Source organism: Lithobates pipiens, unplaced genomic scaffold, assembly GCF_037356315.1.
Source record: "Lithobates pipiens isolate NorthernLeopardFrog02 unplaced genomic scaffold, aLitPip1_a1.2 Scaffold_18, whole genome shotgun sequence".
NCBI lineage: Eukaryota > Metazoa > Chordata > Amphibia > Anura > Ranidae > Lithobates > Lithobates pipiens.
In genome coordinates this window covers 112,164,022-112,185,334 of record NW_027507758.1, presented here as the reverse complement: position 1 = coordinate 112,185,334, position 21,313 = coordinate 112,164,022, and the positions used below count along the sequence as shown (strand labels likewise).

The 21,313-nt window shown below is 42.8% G+C and overlaps 1 protein-coding gene across 4 annotated transcripts in view; it reads left to right on the top strand.

Moving 5' to 3' along the window:
- Nucleotides 1–21,313, top strand: part of RALGAPA2 (Ral GTPase activating protein catalytic subunit alpha 2) — a 529,040-nt gene that overhangs the window by 239,129 nt on the left and 268,598 nt on the right. For all 4 annotated transcript variants that reach the window (XM_077486017.1, XM_077486019.1, XM_077486020.1 and 1 more), the window contains 3 exons: nucleotides 13,930–14,058; nucleotides 15,664–15,722; nucleotides 20,653–20,761. In XM_077486017.1, the coding sequence (XP_077342143.1) occupies nucleotides 13,930–14,058; nucleotides 15,664–15,722; nucleotides 20,653–20,761 (297 nt within the window). The remainder of the gene's footprint in view (nucleotides 1–13,929; nucleotides 14,059–15,663; nucleotides 15,723–20,652; nucleotides 20,762–21,313) is intronic.

The window sequence follows — 21,313 nt, the reverse complement described above, 5'->3', positions numbered from 1 at the left end:
ACTGTACAAGTTCTGTAGAATATGGCTTCTACTCTGGTTTCACCATTTACATATAATAAAAAAAAATTCTATAAATTCTCTAACTCTAATGGTTGGCAATTAGAGGAAGCTAAAGCCGGGTACCCCGAGGGTTGCCTGAAAAAAATCTGTTGGCTCCAGTCGAAGACACTGTACTAACCAGGGGAGGGCTGGGCTGGGGGGCAGGGATGCAATTGCCCCCTGGGCTGCTCTGATATGCTGTGGCAAAGGCTGCTGTGCCATCAGCTCGAGAGCACACATGCGCAGATCTTGAGCTGGCCGAGTCCAGTACTGTGATCCAGCAATGTCTTCATTTCAGGGCTGACAGTCTGTGTTACACAGCACAGCCCCGCCCAGCCCCTCCCTCCTCCACACCATTGGCTGGCAGAGGCAGGATCTGCTTCTTTCCCTGCCCACACTCCGGGGCAGCCCGTGTGCTGTCTGTGAGGAGGATGTGTGGGGCGGGAAAGTTCAATCTGAGCAGTTGGCTGGAATCCAGTGAGGCTCCTGGGAGGCTGAGACAATCCAAGTAAGTGAACTCCTCCTCCCTCCCCCACTCTGCAGCCAAAGTTTTTTTTTTTTTTTTTTCTAGCAGCCTGAGCAGTACCTTCTAGGTGGTATGATGTGGGCTCACACTGGAATGCTGCGGTTTGGCTGCAGTGCTGGTGTCCTGGCAGTCTTCCTGCATGTTGTCCCTGGTCCCATAGAGGTTGCACATTTTTACTGCATGTTCTGAAAGTGCACAAAACGTCCTGCATGCTGCATCTTTGGTGCAATTCCAGAAAATGCAGCAAAAATGTGCAACCTAAAAGAAGTCTAGGGGACTGTGAAAGCCGCCAGTACACTCGCACTGCAGCACACTAAAGGCTTGTATTCACTTGCAGCGGCCACTCCTCTAAAAAGTGATCCATGCTCAGGTCACTTTTCAGAGGCATTTGACAGGCAGTGAGGAGTTGATATTACATTTCATCCCTGCCTGTTTTAACCCTCTAAATGCCAATCCCTGCAGGTAATTATACGGTTCACTTTGAACTCCACCTCATTTCCATTACTCTCTGTAGGTATTAGATGTGCTCTCACCTTATTGTTTGCACATCTAATATCCAAGGGTACTTTCACACTGGGGCGGTGTGGGCAGTAGTGGTAAAGCATTGCTCGTTTGAGCAGCGCTAGCGGGGCACTTTTAAAACCCACTAGCAGCTCAAGAAAGGGTTAAAACCGCCTGTGTTGCTCATTTCAGTGGGCAGGGCACCTCTCCCAAACCGCCCCAATAATGCTGCTTGCAGGACTTTTCAGAATGTTCTACAAGCGCACCGCCCAATTGTGAGGGCACTCGGGCTTTCACACTGGTGTGGCATGAGAGGCGGTTTACAGGCGCTATTTTTAGCACTAAAACGCCTGTAAAGCGCCTTCAGTATGAAATTACCCTAAAAAGAGTTCTGGAAATAGGTGTAGAAATTCACTTTGAACTTCACCTTATTTCCAGAACTCTTTTTAGGGTAATTTCATACTGAAGGCGCTTTACAGGCGTTTTAGTGCTAAAAATAGCGCCTGTAAAGCGCCTTCAGTATGAAATTACCCTAAAAAGAGTTCTGGAAATAAGGTGGAGTTCAAAGTGAATTTCTACACCTAAGTGAAGCGCTCCTTTCAGAAGATTTGAGAATATTATTAAACAGAGACTGGTGGACTTAGGCCACCATAGACAGATTGAAATTCTGCCTGTTCAGCAGAAATTTCAATCAATCTATGTGCAGACTGGCTGCACAGAATTCAATCTATCAACTGAAAATACAACCAGCTTGTCTTTATTTCTTTTTTTTGTGATCACTGCTGGCTGCTAAGCTGCCGGCAGCGATTACTGTATTCTGTTCAAAAAATATCAGTACAGCGCAAATACAAAATAATACAAAAAAAATTCCATAAAGTGAAGAATAAAAAGTCCATATAGTGAATGATAACATGTAAGGGAAATTCAGAAAGAGTCCACTTTTGCAATGTGTCTTCAATCAATATATCAAGTGACGATGTGATCCCTTCACCATTGAGCAAGTTGAACTCTCACCTCAACAAGTGGACCCCTGATATATCAGATAGGTCAAAAACGCATGTTCCCATCAAGGGTAGATCATAAGGTTACAGCAGGCCAAGCGGAAGCATTTCCAGGTAAGGTTCTCCTCCGTATCTTCCTTACCTGGAAATGCTTCCGCTTGGCCTGCTGTAACCTTATGATCTACCCTTGATGGGAACATGCGTTTTTGACCTATCTGATATATCAGGGGTCCACTTGTTGAGGTGAGAGTTCAACTTGCTCAATGGTGAAGGGATCACATCGTCACTTGATATATTGATTGAAGACACATTGCACAAGTGGACTCTTTCTGAATTTCCCTTACATCTTATCATTCACTATATGGACTTTTTATTCTTCACTTTATGGAATTTTTTTTTGTATTATTTTGTATTTGCGCTGTACTGATATTTTTTGATTTTGAAATGTGGGATTTGGTAATTTGACCTACAGTATTCTAGCTGCATTTTTATATATTTTCTCACTGTATTTGTTGTGTTTTTAGCGCTGGTTGATTTCTCACTTTATATACTGTATTCTGTTGGCTTGAAAACTTTCACCTCAGAGCACACACCCACACACGGCTCTTATGGATGCTTAGTAAATCAAGTGCCAGGCTTCACTAGCATTACACCTGTGTGACTGCGACCAAGTCTGGGCACAAGCTAGCACAGGCTCCTGGAAACATGGGAAGGGTGGCCAGTAAGAGGAGAGCTGGGAAATGACATTACTTGCCTCATATTCCTGCCACTCCAAAACCTGCTCCACTGCAGCACCAGGCCCACAATGCCCTTAATCTGGCTGGTGCCCCAGGGTGTGCACCTGCATGTGCTTTTCTCACTACCCGCAATTGACACAGGAGTAGCCTGCACCCTGGTGAATATGGTGGTCATGCCAGGGAGAAAGCAGGACTTGCATGTTTAGCCTGCTGAACTCGCTGTGACTCTCGGCTACTCTGCTGGCTTGGCTTGCCCAGTGGTGTGGTGCTCACTCACCAGAGAAGCTCCAGACTCCACAGGTAGCACTTACTGTGGCGGCAGTGACAGAACAGTCTTTAGTCTTCACCTTCCTGCAGTCTTATTGGTCTTTGTACTGGGTGTGGGAAAGGGGCAAGCTCTTTTTCTCAGTCTCTCTGGGGCAATCATGCAGTCTCTCTCTGGGAGACTGCTCCAAAATGATTGCCCCCACAGGGAGTGACTGCTCCACACTGCCTGCACAGAGAGTGACCGCTTCACACTGCCTGCACAGAGAGTGACCGCTTCACACTGCCTGCACAGAGAGAGTGACCGCTTCACACTGCCCGCACAGAGAGAGTGACCGCTTCACACTGCCCGCACAGAGAGTGACCAATTCACACTGCCTGCACAGAGAGTGACCAATTCACACTGCCTGCACAGAGAGAGTAACTGCTTCACACTGCCCGCACAGAGAGTGACCGCTTCACACTGCCCACACAGAGAGTGACCGCTTCACACTGCCCACACAAAGAGTGACCGCTTCACACTGCCTGCACAGAGAGAGTGACCGCTTCACACTGCCTGCACAGAGAGTGACCGCTTCACACTGCCTGCACAGAAAGTGACCGCTTCACACTGCCTGCACAGAAAGTGACCGCTTCACACTGCCTGCACAGAAAGTGACCGCTTCACACTGACCGCACAGAGAGTGACTGCTTCACACTGCCTACACAGAGAGTGACCACTTCACACTGCCTACACAGAGAGTGACCACTTCACACTGCCTACACAGAGAGTGACCGCTTCACACTGCCCGCACAGAATGAGACCGCTTCACACTGCCTGCACAGAGAGAGTGACCGCTTCACACTGCCTGCACAGAGAGAGTGACTGATTCACACTGCCTGCGCACAGAGAGAGGGACCGCTTCACACTGCCTGCACAGAGAGAGTGACCGCTTCACACTGCCTGCACAGAGAGTGACCGCTTCACACTGCCTGCACAGAAAGTGACCGCTTCACACTGCCTGCACAGAAAGTGACCGCTTCACACTGCCTGCACAGAAAGTGACCGCTTCACACTGACCGCACAGAGAGTGACTGCTTCACACTGCCTACACAGAGAGTGACCACTTCACACTGCCTACACAGAGAGTGACCGCTTCACACTGCCCGCACAGAATGAGACCGCTTCACACTGCCTGCACAGAGAGAGTGACCGCTTCACACTGCCTGCACAGAGAGAGTGACCGATTCACACTGCCTGCGCACAGAGAGAGGGACCGCTTCACACTGCCTGCACAGAGAGAGTGACCGCTTCACACTGCCTGCACAGAGAGTGACCGCTTCACACTACCTGCACAGAGAGTGACCGGCAGTGTCAAGCAGTCTCTCTCTTTCTCTGGGGCAATGTGGAGCAGTCTCCCTCCCTCTCTGTACGGGAAATGTGGTGTAGATGGATGGTCAGCTGATTCTGGGGTTCAATGGGCCACTTGACTGGACTTGCCCCCCAGGCCTAAGGCTGCCAGCCCTCCCCTGGTACTAACCATGCAAAGTTAGTCTAGAGATCTCCCCCGCTGAGCTGTTGGGTTCTGACAGAGGCACGGCCTCCACCAGAACACCAGCCTTTGACTAAGGGTGCTGATCAGCAGTCTGTCAGCTGCTGGCTTTCCAGCATGCATGTCCCACAGAAACCAGTGGAAAGGCTGTTTTCTGTCGGACAGACCGGCATACACACAGGCAGAAGGTAGGCCTCTTTTTCTTTTTTTTTCTTTTTTTTAACCAGCAAATGTCTCCCAACATTCTGCCCGTGTGTGTTGGGCTTTAGATTGCTTAAAGTGATTGTAAACCTTCACTTTGTAAAAAAAAAAAGCAACAAAAAAAAAAATTCAGTTTAAAATAGAAAACATTTGTGTATAGATATGAAAAACATTATGAATACCAATTTCCCTTTTTTTTTGTAAGTGATCACATTCCCTCTGTTCTCAGCTGCAAAAGAGCTGAGGAGGGAGAAACTGCAACTCACTGATCTTCCCAGTGAAAGGGTGTGCAAGGGAGGGTGTGTCAGGAAAAGTCTGATCATTTGAGCAGAGCAGGCTGAGTTCCCAGCACAGCTATAGAACTGACCACAGTGAGGTTGATTTACTAAAACTGTAAAGTGGGCTTCCAGGTTTGTTTGTTAAAGTTTAATTAAACAAGCTGAAGTTTGAAGATAATTGGCTACCATGCACAGCTGCACCAAATTTTGCATTCTGCAGATTATAGTAAATCAACACCACTGTATTCTCTGGATTAGGCTGGGTCCACACAGATTCACACAGATGCACATTGGATGCGGATTTTCCCCATCCAAATTCGTTTAACAGAAGAGTGTGGCTCTCAATTAGGGCTGCAACTAACGATTATTTTCATAATCGATTAGTTGACCAATTTATTGTTTCGATGAATCGATTAATAACTCTATGCAGTGGTAAATATAAATAACCAACTATATGGTTAGGGAGAAAAATATCGAATCCACTCTGAGAATAACAGACAGAGATATACTGTACATACTATTAGAGGAGATATACTGTACAAAATATTGGAAAGATATACCGTATATACTATTAGAGGAGAGATATACTGTATATACTATTAAAAGGTGAATCTGGTAAATATCATCAGACTCGGAGAGTTTATAAAAAAAAAAAACTAATGTCTTCCTTCAAAAAAAAAATTCATTTTAAGAACGTTAGTTCGATTTTCCAATTATTATTGGTGTCAAATCGACATTCATTTTCAACCACAGTGACAGGAAAATTTGGAAATAGAAAACTTCTTGGTAAAAGGAATTTTCAGACGGTGTATTTGGTTTTCGTTTAGAAATTACATTCATTTTAAAAACAGAATGTTAAAAACAAGTGAAAATTTCAAACATTCTTTCATTCAGCAAATGTACAAAGATTTTTCCACTGAATATTTTCGTCTGAAAATTTATCCGTGTGGGCAGCATAAAGCTCAGTACACACCTATGCAGTTTTCTTTTGATCTTTTTCTGCGGTGCTTTTTTCTGTGCGTTTTGATTTTTGCGCACGTGATTTTATTGCGTTTTTGCTTTTTTTTGGCCAATTTGTTGTTGGGCAGATTAATAAACACAAATTGCTGTAAAAAAGCATTAAATGCTTTATCTGCAGCTTCTCCATTGAAGTATATTGAACCAAAAAAGCACCGTTTTGTTTTTAAAAAAAAAAGTCCCTGACCGTTTCCAAATACGCAGCGGCTGAAAAAAGCATAAGCGCCCCATAGGAAACCATGTAAATGAACTGTAGTGCATTTCTGCAAAAAGCTCCAAAAAACACAGATGTGAACCAGATCTAAAAACTAAAATTCGCCCTTTATAATACAGAAAATGCAGATAATCACCACTGTAAGGGTTTTTTTTACTGTAAAACTGTGAAAGTAATATTTATAGTAGCAATTATTTGCTCTTTTTGTACTATAAAGGGCTAATTGTAGTTTTTTTTAACCTCATTATGTTTCTGCCTGATTAACCGGTTCCCGACTTGCGCACGCCGAAGTACTTCGGCAGAATGGCACGGGCAGGCATATTGCCGTACATGTATGTCCAATCTTTATTGCCGCCCTGTCATTGCGCGCCGCTGACGCCACGCTCGCATGTCGCTCAGGGGTCGGTCGGGACCCCCCTGAGTCCGGTCGTGGTTCCCGTGGACTCGATCGCGCGGGCATACCCGCGATCGTCTCACGGGGCGGCTGAACGGAGAAATGCTGTTGTAAACAGCATTTCCCCATAATGTAATAATATGTAGAAGAATACGTATCGGCCTAAACTGAGGGAAAAAATTTTTTTTTATATATTTTTGGGGGATATTTATTATAACAAAAAGTAAAAAATAATGCGTTTTTTCCAAAATTGTCGCTCTATTTTTGTTTATAGTGCAAAAAATAAAAACCGCAAGGGTGATCAAATACCATCAAAAGAAAGCTCTGTTTGTGGGGAAAAAAGGATGCCAATTTTGTTTGGGAGCCACGTTACACGACCGCGCAATTGTCAGTTAAAGCAACGTAGTGCCGAATCGCAGAAAGTGGTCTGGTCTTTGACCAGCAAAATGGTCCGGGGCTGAAGTGGTTAATCGATTATGAAAATAGTAATTGATTATTTTGATAATTGATTAGTTGTCGATTTAATCGATTAGTTGTTTCAGCCCAACTCTCAATGGAGGCAGTTCACACAGCTCCGGGGCGGCTGAAGTCTACACTGGAAAAGGGTCCTGTGAGTCTTTGGCTCTGTTTCAGGTGTGAATTCAGCCAAAAATTCAGACCTGATTCGCACCTGAATCAGTGTAAGGCAATGCTTTGGCCCGTGGCCACAGCAAGCGTGAACCCGGCCCCATAGTGTGGTCAGTATTTAACTACTTCCCACCCGGCCAATGTATATACAGTGGTGTGAAAAAGTGTTTGCCCCCTTCCTCATTTCCTGTTCCTTTGCATGTTTGTCACACTTAAGTGTTTCGGAACATCAAACCAATTTAAACAATAGTCAAGGACAACACAAGTAAACACAAAATGCAATTTGTAAATGAAGGTGTTTATTATTAAAGGTGAAAAAAAATCCAAACCATCATGGCCCTGTGTGAAAAAGTGATTGCCCCCCTTGTTAAAACATACTATAACTGTGGTTGTCCACACCTGAGTTCAATTTCTCTAGCCACACCCAGGCCTGATTATTGCCACACCTGTTCACAATCAAGGCATCACTTAAATAGGAGCTGCTTGACACAGTAAGGTCCACCAGAAGATCCTTAAAAGCTACACATCATGCCGAGACCCAAAGAAATTCAGGAACAATTGAGAAAGAAAGTAATTGAGATCTATCAGTCTGGAAAGGGTTATAAAGCCATTTCCAAAGCTTTGGGAATCCAGCGAACCACAGTGAGAGCCATTATCCACAAATGGCGAAGACATGGAACAGTGGTGAACCTTCCCAGGAGTGGCCGGCCGCCCAAAATTACCCCAAGAGCGCAGCGACGACGCATCCAAGAGGTCACAAAAGACCCCACAACAACGTCCAAGGAACTGCAGGCCTCACTTGCCTCAGTTAAGGTCAGCGTTCATGCCTCCACCATCAGGAAAAGACTGGGCAAAAATGGCCTGCATGGCAGAGTTCCAAGGAGAAAACCACTGCTGAGCAAAAAGAACATCAAAGCTCATCTCAATTTCTCCACAACACATCTTGATGATCCCCAAGACTTTTGGGACAACATTCTGTGGACCGATGAGACAAAAGTGGAACTCTTTGGAAGGTGTGTGTCCAAGTATATCTGGCGTAGAAGGAACACTGCATTTCATAAAAAGAACATTATACCAACAGTAAAATATGGTGGTGGTAGTGTGATGGTCTGGGGCTGTTTTGCTGCTTCAGGACCTGGAAGACTTGCCGTGATAAAAGGAACTATGAATTCTGCTGTCTACCAAGAGATCCTGAAGGAGAATGTCTGACCATCTGTTCGTGTACTCAAGCTGAAACGAACTTGGGTTCTGCAGCAGGACAATGATCCTAAACACACCAGCAAGTCCACCACCGAATGGCTGAAGAAAAACAAAATGAAGACTTTGGAGTGGCCTAGCCAAAGTCCTGACCTGAATCCTATTGAGATGTTGTGATATGACCTTAAAAAGGCCGTTCATGCTCGAAAACCCTCTAATGTAACTGAATTAGGACAATTCTGCAAAGATGAGTGGGCCAAAATTCCTCCAGGACGCTGTAAAAGCCTCATTGCACGTTATCGCAAACGCTTGGTTGCAGTTGTTGCTGCTAAGGGTGGCCCAACCAGTTATTAGGTTTAGGGGGCAATCACTTTTTCACACAGGGCCATGATGGTTTGGATTTTTTTTTCACCTTTAATAATAAACACCTTCATTTACAAATTGCATTTTGTGTTTACTTGTGTTGTCCTTGACTATTGTTTAAATTGGTTTGATGTTCCGAAACACTTAAGTGTGACAAACATGCAAAGGAACAGGAAATGAGGAAGGGGGCAAACACTTTTTCACACCACTGTATACGGCCGGGTGGGAGCTCTCTCCTTCTGACTGGACGTTCAGGAACGTCCTTCAGGAGGAGGGGGGTTGCGTGCGCGTGCAGACGCAGTGGCGCGATCCCGATGCGCTCGTGTCACCCGGACACGGCGCATTTCGGATCGGCAGGAGGGCTCTGTGATTGGCCCTCCTGATCAGATGATGGCCGTGTCCAATCAAAGCCATCATGTGATATAAACAAACAGCCTGTTGCTAAGCAATCAGCTCTCCTCTCCTCATACGGAAGTCGATGCTGAGGAAGGTGGATCGCTGCAGCCGGCTGGTGATCAGTGAGTATGAGCTGTTTTTTACAGCTTTTTACTCATTGATCACCAACCTAGTGTAAAACACACATGTCCCCACACATGTCCTCAAAACACACATGTCCCCAAATAATAAAAACACCTGTCCCCCACATATGTCCTACTAAAATCACATGTCACAGTGATTATTTGCACACATATGTCCGTGATCACCTGCACACATCTGTACATGATCATTTGCGTACATATGTCTGTGATCACACAAACCAATTATTATACACTTAACAGATTTTTTTTTTACCAAAAACATTTAGCAGAATACATTTTGGCTTAAATGTATGACAAAATTAGATTTTATTGTTTTTTTTTTTCCAAATTTCCGCTCTTTTTTCGCTTATATAAAAATAAAATAAAAAATAAAAAAAACGGAGTCCTGAATAAATACCACCAAAATAAAGCTCTATTTGTGCAAACAAAATTATAAAAATTTCATTTTGGTACAGTGTAGCATGACCGTGCAATTGTCATTGAAAGTGCGAGAGAGCTGAAAATTGGTCTGGGAAGGAAGGGGGCGAAAGGGCCCTGTATTGTAGTGGTTAATAGGCACAGCATAGGGATTTCACATAAAATGGAAGCCATACAAAGAGAACAGGATACTTTTTTTTTTTTATACAAGTACAAGGTACAGCAGGCACATATCAGGAATATGAAGTATTGGGTTTACATATTCTTTACGTTATGATCATTAAAAGTAAGCTTGGAACGAAACTTGGGAAAAATACTTTATTCTCCGCTGGATAGTTTGTATGTGCTTTGAATATTACAAGATTCCTCTTCATGGTGGATCCACTGGCCTTCAGGTTTCCTTAGCGTAAGAACTAACCCAGACACTTGGCAAATTATATCAACTTAATCAGCCCTGTATCAGCCACTTACCACTTCACTTCTGCCATCTGACCGTGTTCAGAGATACAGCATGTTTCCAAGTAAACTCTATAAATCCACTGAGATGCCTGTCATTTAGAGCCATCCAGTTTTTATAGAAATCAATAGTACAGAAAAATAAAAATTAAAACTAATAATCTAGTTTCCATATTATTTTTGGATGTTTACCTTCACATAGCCTATTAAGAATGATGTTTCCCTGGAGAAAACTCAGCTTTGAAGCATATGCTTTGTCTTGTTCTCTGTAATAATTTGCAAGGCTAGGAGAGGGAATATGGAGTTCGTGAAGATGGGCTGGATATGATTGAGAGATGAAGCGGTGCAGCATTCCTTGTATTTTTCTGCTCATAAAGCTCCATTATTCTTGTAGCATCTCTAAGCTGCACTATTTTTAGTTGGCCTTTTCCACTTTTGTAAGCTTTTCTGTCTCGATATTACTGACAAAATAGTATGAGAATAACATGAGGTAATCAGCTGTGGATTTCAAGGGTGGGGAGGATTATAAAGGGGGGGGGGGGACTTGTTGCAGACCAAAGAAAGGTTAATTGTGTCTCGTGGGAAGAATAATTCCCATCATAAGTACTACTTGTAATCAGTCACTGTAATCTCAGGACTCGCCAGTTCTGTGCACGGCAGAAATAATTATCAAGAAGATGGCTAACTGGAAATAAAATCATATCGACACAGGCTGATTGGAAGTAAATCTATCAAAGCGCAGTTAAGTACATCTATGCAATGTCATACCTGTGGTGTTTCATGTGATCCTTACAACACTATTCCTGTCCTGAGGCATCTGAATGTGAAAATACATTGTGGACTGAATAGCATTTTAGTTTAAATTTATGCACAACACTGGAGCCTGTAGGCTCACAACCATTGAAGCCTAAAGCAACCATCCCCTGCTAGGATTACCCTCCTTTACATGCTTTTTCTTGTTTTATTAGTTCTAGCCTGTCTAAAGCTGCTTTCACATTGGGGCATTGGGGGGTGTCGGCGGGAAAGCACTGCTATTTTTAGTTGCTCTTTACTGTAGTTGTCACTGCGCTATTCGGCCGCTAGCGGGGAGCTTTTAACCCCCGCTAGCGGCTGAAAAAGTAGCCTGCTGATCTTGCTGAAAAACTGTTAATCCCCTGTGATATCCTGTTTGTAAGACCGCTGGCTGCTAATCCTCCTGCATCCTCAGCCAGCGGTCTTGTCACTGCTCTGCTTCCCCTCCCTACACCTTCCCCCATCTTCCCCTCCACCGCACCCCTCCACCTGTGGTTCTGAATGTCGCTCCCTCCTTTCTTATGCTGCCCTCCCTTCCCCTTCCCCTAGCCCTGTGAGCCCTGCTCCTCTCTTACCGCTGGCTCGGGGCACTGCAGGGGAGTCACAGGGGATTGAGCTGTAAAAATAATAGATCCCGCCCAATTCCGCTCACTAATCCGACCCTTGTACTTCTCCCCCCTCACCAGTACCCCACGCTGGCTTTCTGCATGCTGCACGTCCGCTTCCCTTTGGCCAGCTTCAGCTACTACAGAGGAGATTAGTGGTGGGGAATCCAAAGTGGCATTGGCATGCCACGGCGCTCCTGCACCTCTTATTCCAGGCACTAATCCGCACTCGCCTCCCTTCAGCTGCTGGTCGGCTTCACTGCCACCTGTAGCGGCTGCTAGGATGGGAGATCAATGCAGCTGCTGGTTTTTAGGATAGGGAGGGAGGGAGGGTGGGTGTCGCCATGCCCCAGTGCCCGTGCAGCTTCAGTCAGTGCAGCTTCCATCAATGCAGCTCCGTCAGTGCCCCTCAGTGTAGCTCAGTCAGTGCCCATCAGTGCATCTTTCATCAGTGCAGCTCCGTCAGTACAGATTCCATCAGTGCAGCTCAGTCAGTACAGATTCCATCAGTGCAGCTCAGTCAGTACCCATCGATGCAGCTCCGTCTGTGCCCATCGGTGCAGCTCCATCAATGCAGTCTCATCAGTGGAGACTCACCATTGCTGCCTCACAATTGATGCCTTAGTGCAGACTCTCTAGTGGAGGCTAAGCATTGCAGCCTCTCCAGTGGAGGCTCATCAGTGGAGGTTCACCAGTGGGAACATCATCAACGGGGGGCTCACCAGTGCAGCGTCATCAGCGGAAAGCTCACCGGTGCATCATCATTAGTGGGGGCTCACCAGTGCAGCCTCACTCGTAGAGGGCTAAGCATTTCATCCTCACCAGTTGAGGTCTATCTATGGCGGCTAAGCATTGCAGCCTCACCAGTGCAACATTATTAATGGGGGCTAAACAAGTGCAGTCCAATCAGACAGGGCCACTGCAGTGCTCCATGTCGATCACAGGGAGGAGCCAGAAGTCTCCCTGTAGCATGATATCGAGCAGATTTTGTTCTATGCAGAATATCAAGTTCTAGTATGTCAGCTGTGTATATTTCAGGCATAGACAACAGACAGGCAGACTTCCTCAGCTGATGGTGCCTGGACCTGTAGGTGTGATTCATACACCCAGAGGTGTTCCAGGACCTGTGTGGCAGGTGGGAGACACAACCAATGTGGGCCTGCAGATTCAACAACAAACTGGACAGGTTTGTCCCCAGGTACAGGAATCCTCTACTAGAATAAGTAGATGCTGTAGTTGGTTCATGGGATGAGTGAATCCTGATATATGCATTTCCTCCCCCTTAAACTCCTGGATCAAGATGGAGGGCATTCCCATGATCCTCATGGCTGAGGACTTGCCCAGACAGGTGTAGTATAATGACTGCTGTCAGACTATTTGTGGGCTCTGCCAAATCGTCAGGATCTTCTGTCCCAAGAAATGATTTGCCAGCTTGCTTCAAGGTTGCCAGACTTAATGATATGACTGTATAAACCCAGGTTCTGAGGGACAAGGATCTCTGAGTCTTTGGTTCCTGCGATGCTAAAAGTCTGCATCTCACCTCTATCATTGGATGTGGAAAGCATATTTCACTTGGTAAAGTTCTCCAGACTTCCACTCCAGGAGTTTTTCCACGGGACAAATTCTCCTTCCTGCATTGGGGTCTGCATCCCCCCTCAGCACTATCAAGGGCCACGTTTCTGCTCTTTCCTTTCTTTTTGAGAGGCTGTTCTCACTTTTTGTTTAGACCTTTGTATAGGGTGGTCTCCCATGTAGCTCCCTCTTTCCGTTCCCCTGTGACTCCATGATGCAGCTGAATCTTGCTGCTTCTGCTTCAGAAACTGCCATTTAAGCCCATTAAAGACATTCCTTTCTCTGATTCCACTTAATTGTACAAGAAAATAGTATAATGTATGGCCAGCCTAAGTTCTGGATGTTGCAGGCTTATCTTGACGCTAGCTATGGGCACTCCTTTCATTCCATAAAGGTCCTGGTCCTGCAAAAATGCAGATTTTTCTTTTTTACAATGTTTTAAAAGGGTGATCAAAGCGTGGCAAACTTGTATGATATGTGTTAACCTTGATCTCCCTCAAAAAAAGAAGCAGTGTAAAGAAAAAGAGCATTATCGTTCATAGTCTGGATGGAAGCTACAATAAAATATAGCATGTAAATAAAGATCTACCACAGTGAACTAATGAATATATTTTCAGTTTTGCATGTGTTGATCTGACCTTGCCATTCTTTTTGTAGGCACCACGATTGGAAGCTCAGATAATTATTGGGTCACTTGTGTGCTTCCCAAACACTTACAGAGATCTCTCTTTACTGGAGGCTTCAGCTGGACCAAATGATATTGTCATAGAAAACAAAGATATAAAGGTAAGAAGCTATGGCTTTTAGTAACTGAGAGAAGAGAGAAAGGAGAAGGCCTTGCTCCATAAACTAGTAATATGTAATTTTTCAATATAACATAATAATATTTTGAAGCTCAAATGTAGTTTATTCAAAAGGTATGCAAATCAAGTCAGTGTAAAGTAAAATAATAGATGATATAGGTGATAACTGAAATATAGTTTACAAAATTGATTTGCTCGTATTCAGAGACCATTGTTCTCTGTGTGGGAGTATACATTATGCATTTTTTTTCATTCAACCAGCAGGTTGAACAAAAGAAAATGCCTCAATTCACCAATCCACACATCCCATGGGGATGGGGAAATCCTTCCCATTGTTGTTTTGTATTTTGACAGCGGGAGCCTTTCCCGCCGTCAGAACAACACTGATCATTGCTGCCAGCAGCACTGAATGTTTGGTAAAAACCCAGCAGGCTGGTTATACACAAGTCGATTGATAGATTAACTTGTGTACAACCAGCCTGCCCATACATGTATTGAAAATTGGCTAGTCCCCACTGAACTGGGTGAATTTCAATCCTTGTATGGCCGGCCTAATGGTCTCTCTACAGTGGTGTACCATGCCCCCTGCTGAGTCACCACTACAGCTGCCACTTCGTACAGATTTCAGAGTTGGATTGTTGACTCAGCAGGGGGCATGACCACTGATCTCACTCAGGAAACAGACAATTACCACTTGTTATATTAAGCAACCCCTACACGATTTGAATATTTTTGGATAAACTACACTTGGCCTGCTTTATCTACCGTTTTGAGCTCTTCCGCTTTTACTAAAGAAAATCACTAGCCTTTTCCAGCATTTGGATATTAGAATTCTTCATGAAAAGTGCAGGCTTATATAACATTTGCTATTTTTACAAAGTGGCAACCATTAAATTATTGATTTTTATAACATTCACAGTTAAGCCATTATACCAATTAATATTTGTCCTAGTTACAATTTTTCCTATATTAGCCTAAAAAATTCACATGATTGCCATGTACATTCTCTGCACCGAATGTGCTTAAAGGATACGTTCACCTTTAAAAAAAATAATATGAATACACATGTTTTTGCAGGTAAAATAAATGTGCATTGATAATTTTTTTCTACTTGGGGTCTTTAAAGCATTGCACCTGCAATCAGCAGATCACTGGTACAATGCAGGGCTCCTGTAGACTGTCAGTGAAAGCTGAAACACTGATGAAAAGCGAGAATGAACTACCACAATGCTCAAGAGTCATGGTAGTTCATTGAAACTACAAGCCAACAACAGCCGCAAAGACTGTCAGTAGTTTCCCATTCAGGGAATGGTGAATGAATGATATGGCCAGGCAGGCGGAGTTATTTTCAAACAGTGACAGAGGGTGCCGCTCCCTGTCACTGGGGAGGGAGAGGGGGAGAGGCTGCAGCTGCTGGAACATGTTACATGTTCCACCCCAAATACTGACTTATCCTTTAAATTTGTCCAGCGTTTATAAACTTGTACCTGTGTTATTTTTTAAATCAAGTTAAACTGCCCTTTTATCCCAGTAGATGTTTGTAGAATAGTAATTTTTTTATTTCATTTTTTTTTTTACCCCTATCTAGAGTTTCTTGGTTAACACTTTATTGAAGAATGCCAGAGAGGAGCCCATCGAAGTTTCTAGGTAAGAGATAAACTAAGAAAACATCTGGTTATTTTTGTATATCACCCTTTATGACAGACATCAGTAAAATAATATATAAATACACCCAGTTATTAGCTGAATGTACTGGTAATGCTGATCTCCAGGCTTATAGTCAAATGTATAGATTTATATTTATAGTTTTACTTGACAAAGTAATTCTTACTCTGTTATCTATAATGCCACATACACACGATCAGAATTCCGGACAGAAAAAGACAGATGAGAGCTTTTCATCGGAAAATGCGACCGTGTGTATGCTCCATCGGAATTTAGCTGTCCGAATTTCCGCCAGCCAAAAATTGATGGCATGTTCTCAATTTTCCAGACGGAAAAACTTTCTATCGGAAATTCCGATCTTGTGTATGCAATTCTGACACGCCAAAAATGACGCATGCTCAAATTCAACTACGAGACAGAAGCTATTTGCTACTGGTTATTGAACTTCCTTTTTCTAGTCCGGTCGTGCGTGTTTTACGTCACCGCGTTATAAACGATCAGATTTGGTGTGACCGTGTGTAGGGAAGACAGCTTGAGCCGAATTCCATCCGGAAAACCATCAGAGCTTTTTCCAACGAGAATTCCGATCGTGTGTACACGGCATTATAGGTACTTGAAAAGCGGCGTCCATTTACACAGCGTTTTACAAATATTATACATTCACATCAATCGCTGCCCTCATGTGCTAGGATAGCCACTCAAAACTGTTCTAAATGTTGGACGTTAACATGGAAGTCCAGGCTTTTTCTAACGATACGTAAACATGCTCCCACCCCCATTCTAACTCCTAACTCGCCTGTGAAAGGAAGTATACTTAAGTATACTTAACCATTCTGAGGGTGCTCTGGTCTGGTAACATGATCTCCCCAGTGACCGGCTTCAGTGGGGAGGAGAGATCACTGATAACTGCTGAAATGCCTGTGCGGTGACGTAACTCATTGGCTTGCTGTGGGGCAATCTTTGTTGGCTGTCCCTCCTCTCCCCTGAAGCTGCTGTTGGGAGCTGATCATATGACTTTACCAGAGTGCCCCCTGGGGGTTACATATACACATCTTCCTTTCACCTAGTAGTTAGAATAGGAGCTAGAATGGGGTCAGAACAGGTTTAGGAAAGCCTGGCCTTCCACATTAAATGCATGGGATTCAAGGAGGATTTACAGTATATGTGAACTTTCTAGGTAGATTGTAGCAGGCTGAATCAAAACTTCATACATGTCTTCAAGTTTCTAGTTGTCCCAAAGGCTGGTAACCGTTAGGAGTAATTTAGATTTTTTTCTGTTTAAGTTGTTTGGTTTATTACTTAGTATGTATGGCAAACCATGGTCATTTTTAGTTATTTTATTTCATCATTTTCTTTTTTTCAGCATCTACAGGTTTAGGTTTGATGTTTTAACTATTTATAAATAAACCACTACCAAATAGGTACATTTCCATTAATATCCAACAATATTTTTAAGGTTTCATATGCACTGTTGCATGCTCACTTGATTAAAAACAAAAATTTAACATAAAATAATATTTTTTTGGTTATAAACATATATTAAAACAAAATATAATGTAGCACAACCATAAAAAAATACAAATAAAACAAGTCCAAATATAACAAAATTCCACCGTTGTGCAACTTTCTCTCAGGGTGCCCTCTGGAAAACAGCTCCTCCTGGTGTTCCTGGACAAGACAGACCTCCTCCCGGGTTCTCACTATGTAGACCCCACTGCAGAGTCGGACACATGCTAGTGTAATATTGCTCAGGATTTTTCAAGGAACACAAATCCTCATCACAGTGCACCTAGACAGCTCAGACCTCTTCCTGGGATCTCATTCAGTCATGTGTGGCCATATAAAACAAAGGCAAACCATAGTGCTCTCTGCTAATAACATTTATTAAAACCATAACTTAGGGATAAAATACTCGCATACAAATGTGAAAAATATGCATATCAATCATGTGAATGGAGAAAACATCCCGACTGGCTGGCTGGCTCAGGCTCTCAGCCAATTGCAGAGAGGCTAAGCCAGGTGCCAATCCAGGTTTCTGGGCAGATACCAACCATATCGTTGGTTCTTTTCAGAGCCGTTTTTAGAGCCTGGACTGGCTTTGTGACATCAGCAGACTTCAGCCCGCTGTCAGCTGAAAACGAATCAAAGGAGTGCAAAACGGGCTGCACTCCTGTGAGCTATAGAAGAATTATGGGCAATAATGCTTTGGCTATACTTCTCGTTTAACTGCAAACTACTGGCGGGGAACACATAGAAAAAGGACATGGGTATACACATTGAGTTTATTTTTTAGCTCAACCAGCGGGATAAATGGAAAAAAAAACACTAACAGATTCCTGCATCCACACAAGTGATGTGGATGTAGGGATCTTCCCTGCTGCACTATTGTAGTCTGGCGATTGGCTTCTGTTGAACAGAGAGTGGCATAAACGTATTGAAATTCAGCCAAATCCCATCTGAACTGATTGAATTTTGATACTTGTTCATCCAGGTTTAGTTTTCGTCTGCATGGGAAAGAAAAGTGATTTTAAACCTCAGACATACAATATGAACAAAGCATTTCATTAGCGCCTCAGTAACAGTAAATAGAATGGTGATCCATGTCGATAGGGACAGAGGTGGATGTGAGTTATAATACAGCCGGACGCTAAGGACAAGAGCTGTTCACCGGCAGAGAGCCAGTGGCTGTGTTATAACTCACATCCACCTCTGTCCCTATTGACATGGATCACCCTTCTATTTACTGTTACTGAGGAAGGGGAACTATGCAAAGACACAGGCAATATCTCAATTGGTTCCTGGTGGCTGATGCTCGACTACTTTTGGCTAAATTGAGGTTCATACAAGCTCCTTCCCTAACTAGTGGTGGAATATCATCCTCCATTTTGATAAAGTCCCTGGCTGGGTGTTTAGCCGCAGGCTCTCTAAAGCTTGCCTTCTGGTAAGCACACAATCTATGTGGTGGCAGTGCACTGTCGTCAAGAGGTGTCACTTTTTAGCACTCACTTTTGTGCTATTTTTTGGACTGTTATTTTCACCGTTTATGTTATCTAAACACTATCATTGATCTGGACTTATTACATTTTTTTCATTTTTGATCACCTTTTTTAGCACTGCTACTTTATATTATTTCACCCGTTTTCTATGTGTATTTCATAGTTTTTAACAGCTGCTTCTTGACACATTATTTATACTTGGTCTTTAGCGCTGTATTTTTTTAAATTCTTCTCACTGAGAGTAACTTCAGTTTCCCAACCCCTTGCTTTCTGAAAAGTCAGACAAGCTTTAAAAATTCTGCCATCTGTTGGCTGTAGTGAAGAGAATACTGCAGATAAACAGGTACAATTTGCATAGGAGGTTTTTTTTCACCTCTGGGTATAACCTGAGGCTAGTCATTTCACGGAGTATATGTAGGGGTTTACAACCTCTTTTAATGTAGTTCCTTTTTCTGACAATTTTAATTGGGCCCAAGGTAGACGTCATGGTGGTTTGTTTTAGAGCCATGATAATTTATGAGGAGGTCTCACTGATGTAACCAAGAAAGAAAAGTTGCTTAAATTAGAAGGCATTTTTTCATCTGTAACATTCTACAAGGGGGCCTTACCTTTGTACATTTAAAGTGGTGGGTTAACAACACGCTGCACAGAAAACAGTCTTGCAAAAGCACACAGTTTGCAATTGTATGCATATAATATAGAAAGGCATGCAGATGCTATAGTAAAAAAATGCACCGTTGAGGTGATCGATGTGTATTACATGATTTGCACATAGCATGAAGGTGTCCCAGGGCAAATTTTAGGTCTCTGAAGGAATTCATTACAATACTAAAGTTTTGGTAAAAGATTACACGCAAATGTTAAGCACAGCTATGCAACAAAAGAGCAACAGCCTAGGAAATTTGCATTGTATATTACTTGAAGTTGCAAAATTGGAGCAAAAAATGTTTGAACATTTTGTTCATAAACCAGGTAAAGAGACTGGATCAAAATTGAAAACAATTATCCACAGTAATGAATTAGAACTAGAGGCAAATTGGGGAAATATGGGATTTTTCAAGTGCATGAACACATAAATACATAGAGAAATATTTTGTATAAAAAATATTTTACAAAATGTTAATTTAAAAAAAAATTAGATTAAAAACATATTGTACAGTCGTATAATTTCATTCATCTCACAATTTTTTCAGCATATTTAACCTATTCAGGCTTATTCAGGAAAATGCATGGTGACAGTAGTATTACCACACATTTTCCTAAAGAAGCCTGAATAGGCAAAACATATTGAATAGCATGTGACACTTTATTAAGGGATGTTGGTGGCTCCGATTTTGTATAAACTGGTCTTGTCCATCAATTTTTCATAGTAATGAATCAGACTTTACTTTTTAAATGAAACAAAGGGGGTGATTTACGAATGGTAAAGCTACTGCACACTGCAACTGCATTTGCTCCAGATCTTAGTAAATGAGGGAGAGCACTGTTGACTGCCATCATCCAATCATGTGCAAACAAAAATGCTGTTTTTATTTATTTATTTTTTCTTGCATGTGATTGGGTATTTTTTGCAAAGTTTTTCTAAGCTCTGGAGCAACTGCACTTGCAGTGCACAGTATATTTGTCGTTAGTAAACCCCAAAATTTGATTGTGATCAGTAATTGCTCTTCATTTTTTGTAAATCTATCCTTGTTGGTAAATCTATTTATTTTTTTATTCTATTATATGTTCAGATTTTTACTTACTTTGCCTCACGGAACTTTACATCTAATGGTTGACTCATTGTTATAAGGTGACCCCTTCTAGGGCTTTTTGAAAATTTCTGGCCATGTTGTTGTATTGATGTTTTCACTGTTCTGTTAATGCATTCTACTCTTATTCTTGCTGTTCCTTACACTCAAACTGTTGTGTTTAAGGTGCATTGCAATCTGCTGTCTTGGAGTTTGGATCTGTGAAGAGCTAGTAGAGAACACCAATCACCCTCAGGTTATAGAGGCCATCAATGTCATTGGCGTAACACTAAAGGTATTTTTTATATTTTCTTCTTTCCACTGTGAGCTTATTTTGCCTTGGCCTGTGCCAAGACCTTTTATTTAATGGATGGATGCATCTAATGCAGGTGAACAGGATTTAAAGTGGTTGTAAACCCTCCCCCACGACTTTGTCCCATGTAAATCAGCATAAAAAACCCTAATGAACACTGCTTGTAGATATCTCCTTACTTGCTTAGTATTGTTGTAATCCTTGTTGTTCTGTAGAATGAAGTCACTGAGCATGCCCAGATCTCCCCTGATTTAAGGCACACTCTGTCTTATCTATCTGTTATCAGGACTTCCTACGGCACAACACTGAACTCTGCTAATCACTCAGAGCTTGCTCCTACACACCATGTGACCTCACATACAGCCTAAACTTGGCCATTACTGCAGTCTTATCAGCTGAAGCTGATAAGTCTGACAAAGGGAAACATTACACATTGGCACAAGTAAATACTATGAAATAAACAAGTAAGCTATGAACAGGGAAGCAGGGTTGCTATAGAAACGTTGGATTGAGAAGGAGGCTTGGTTAACAGTA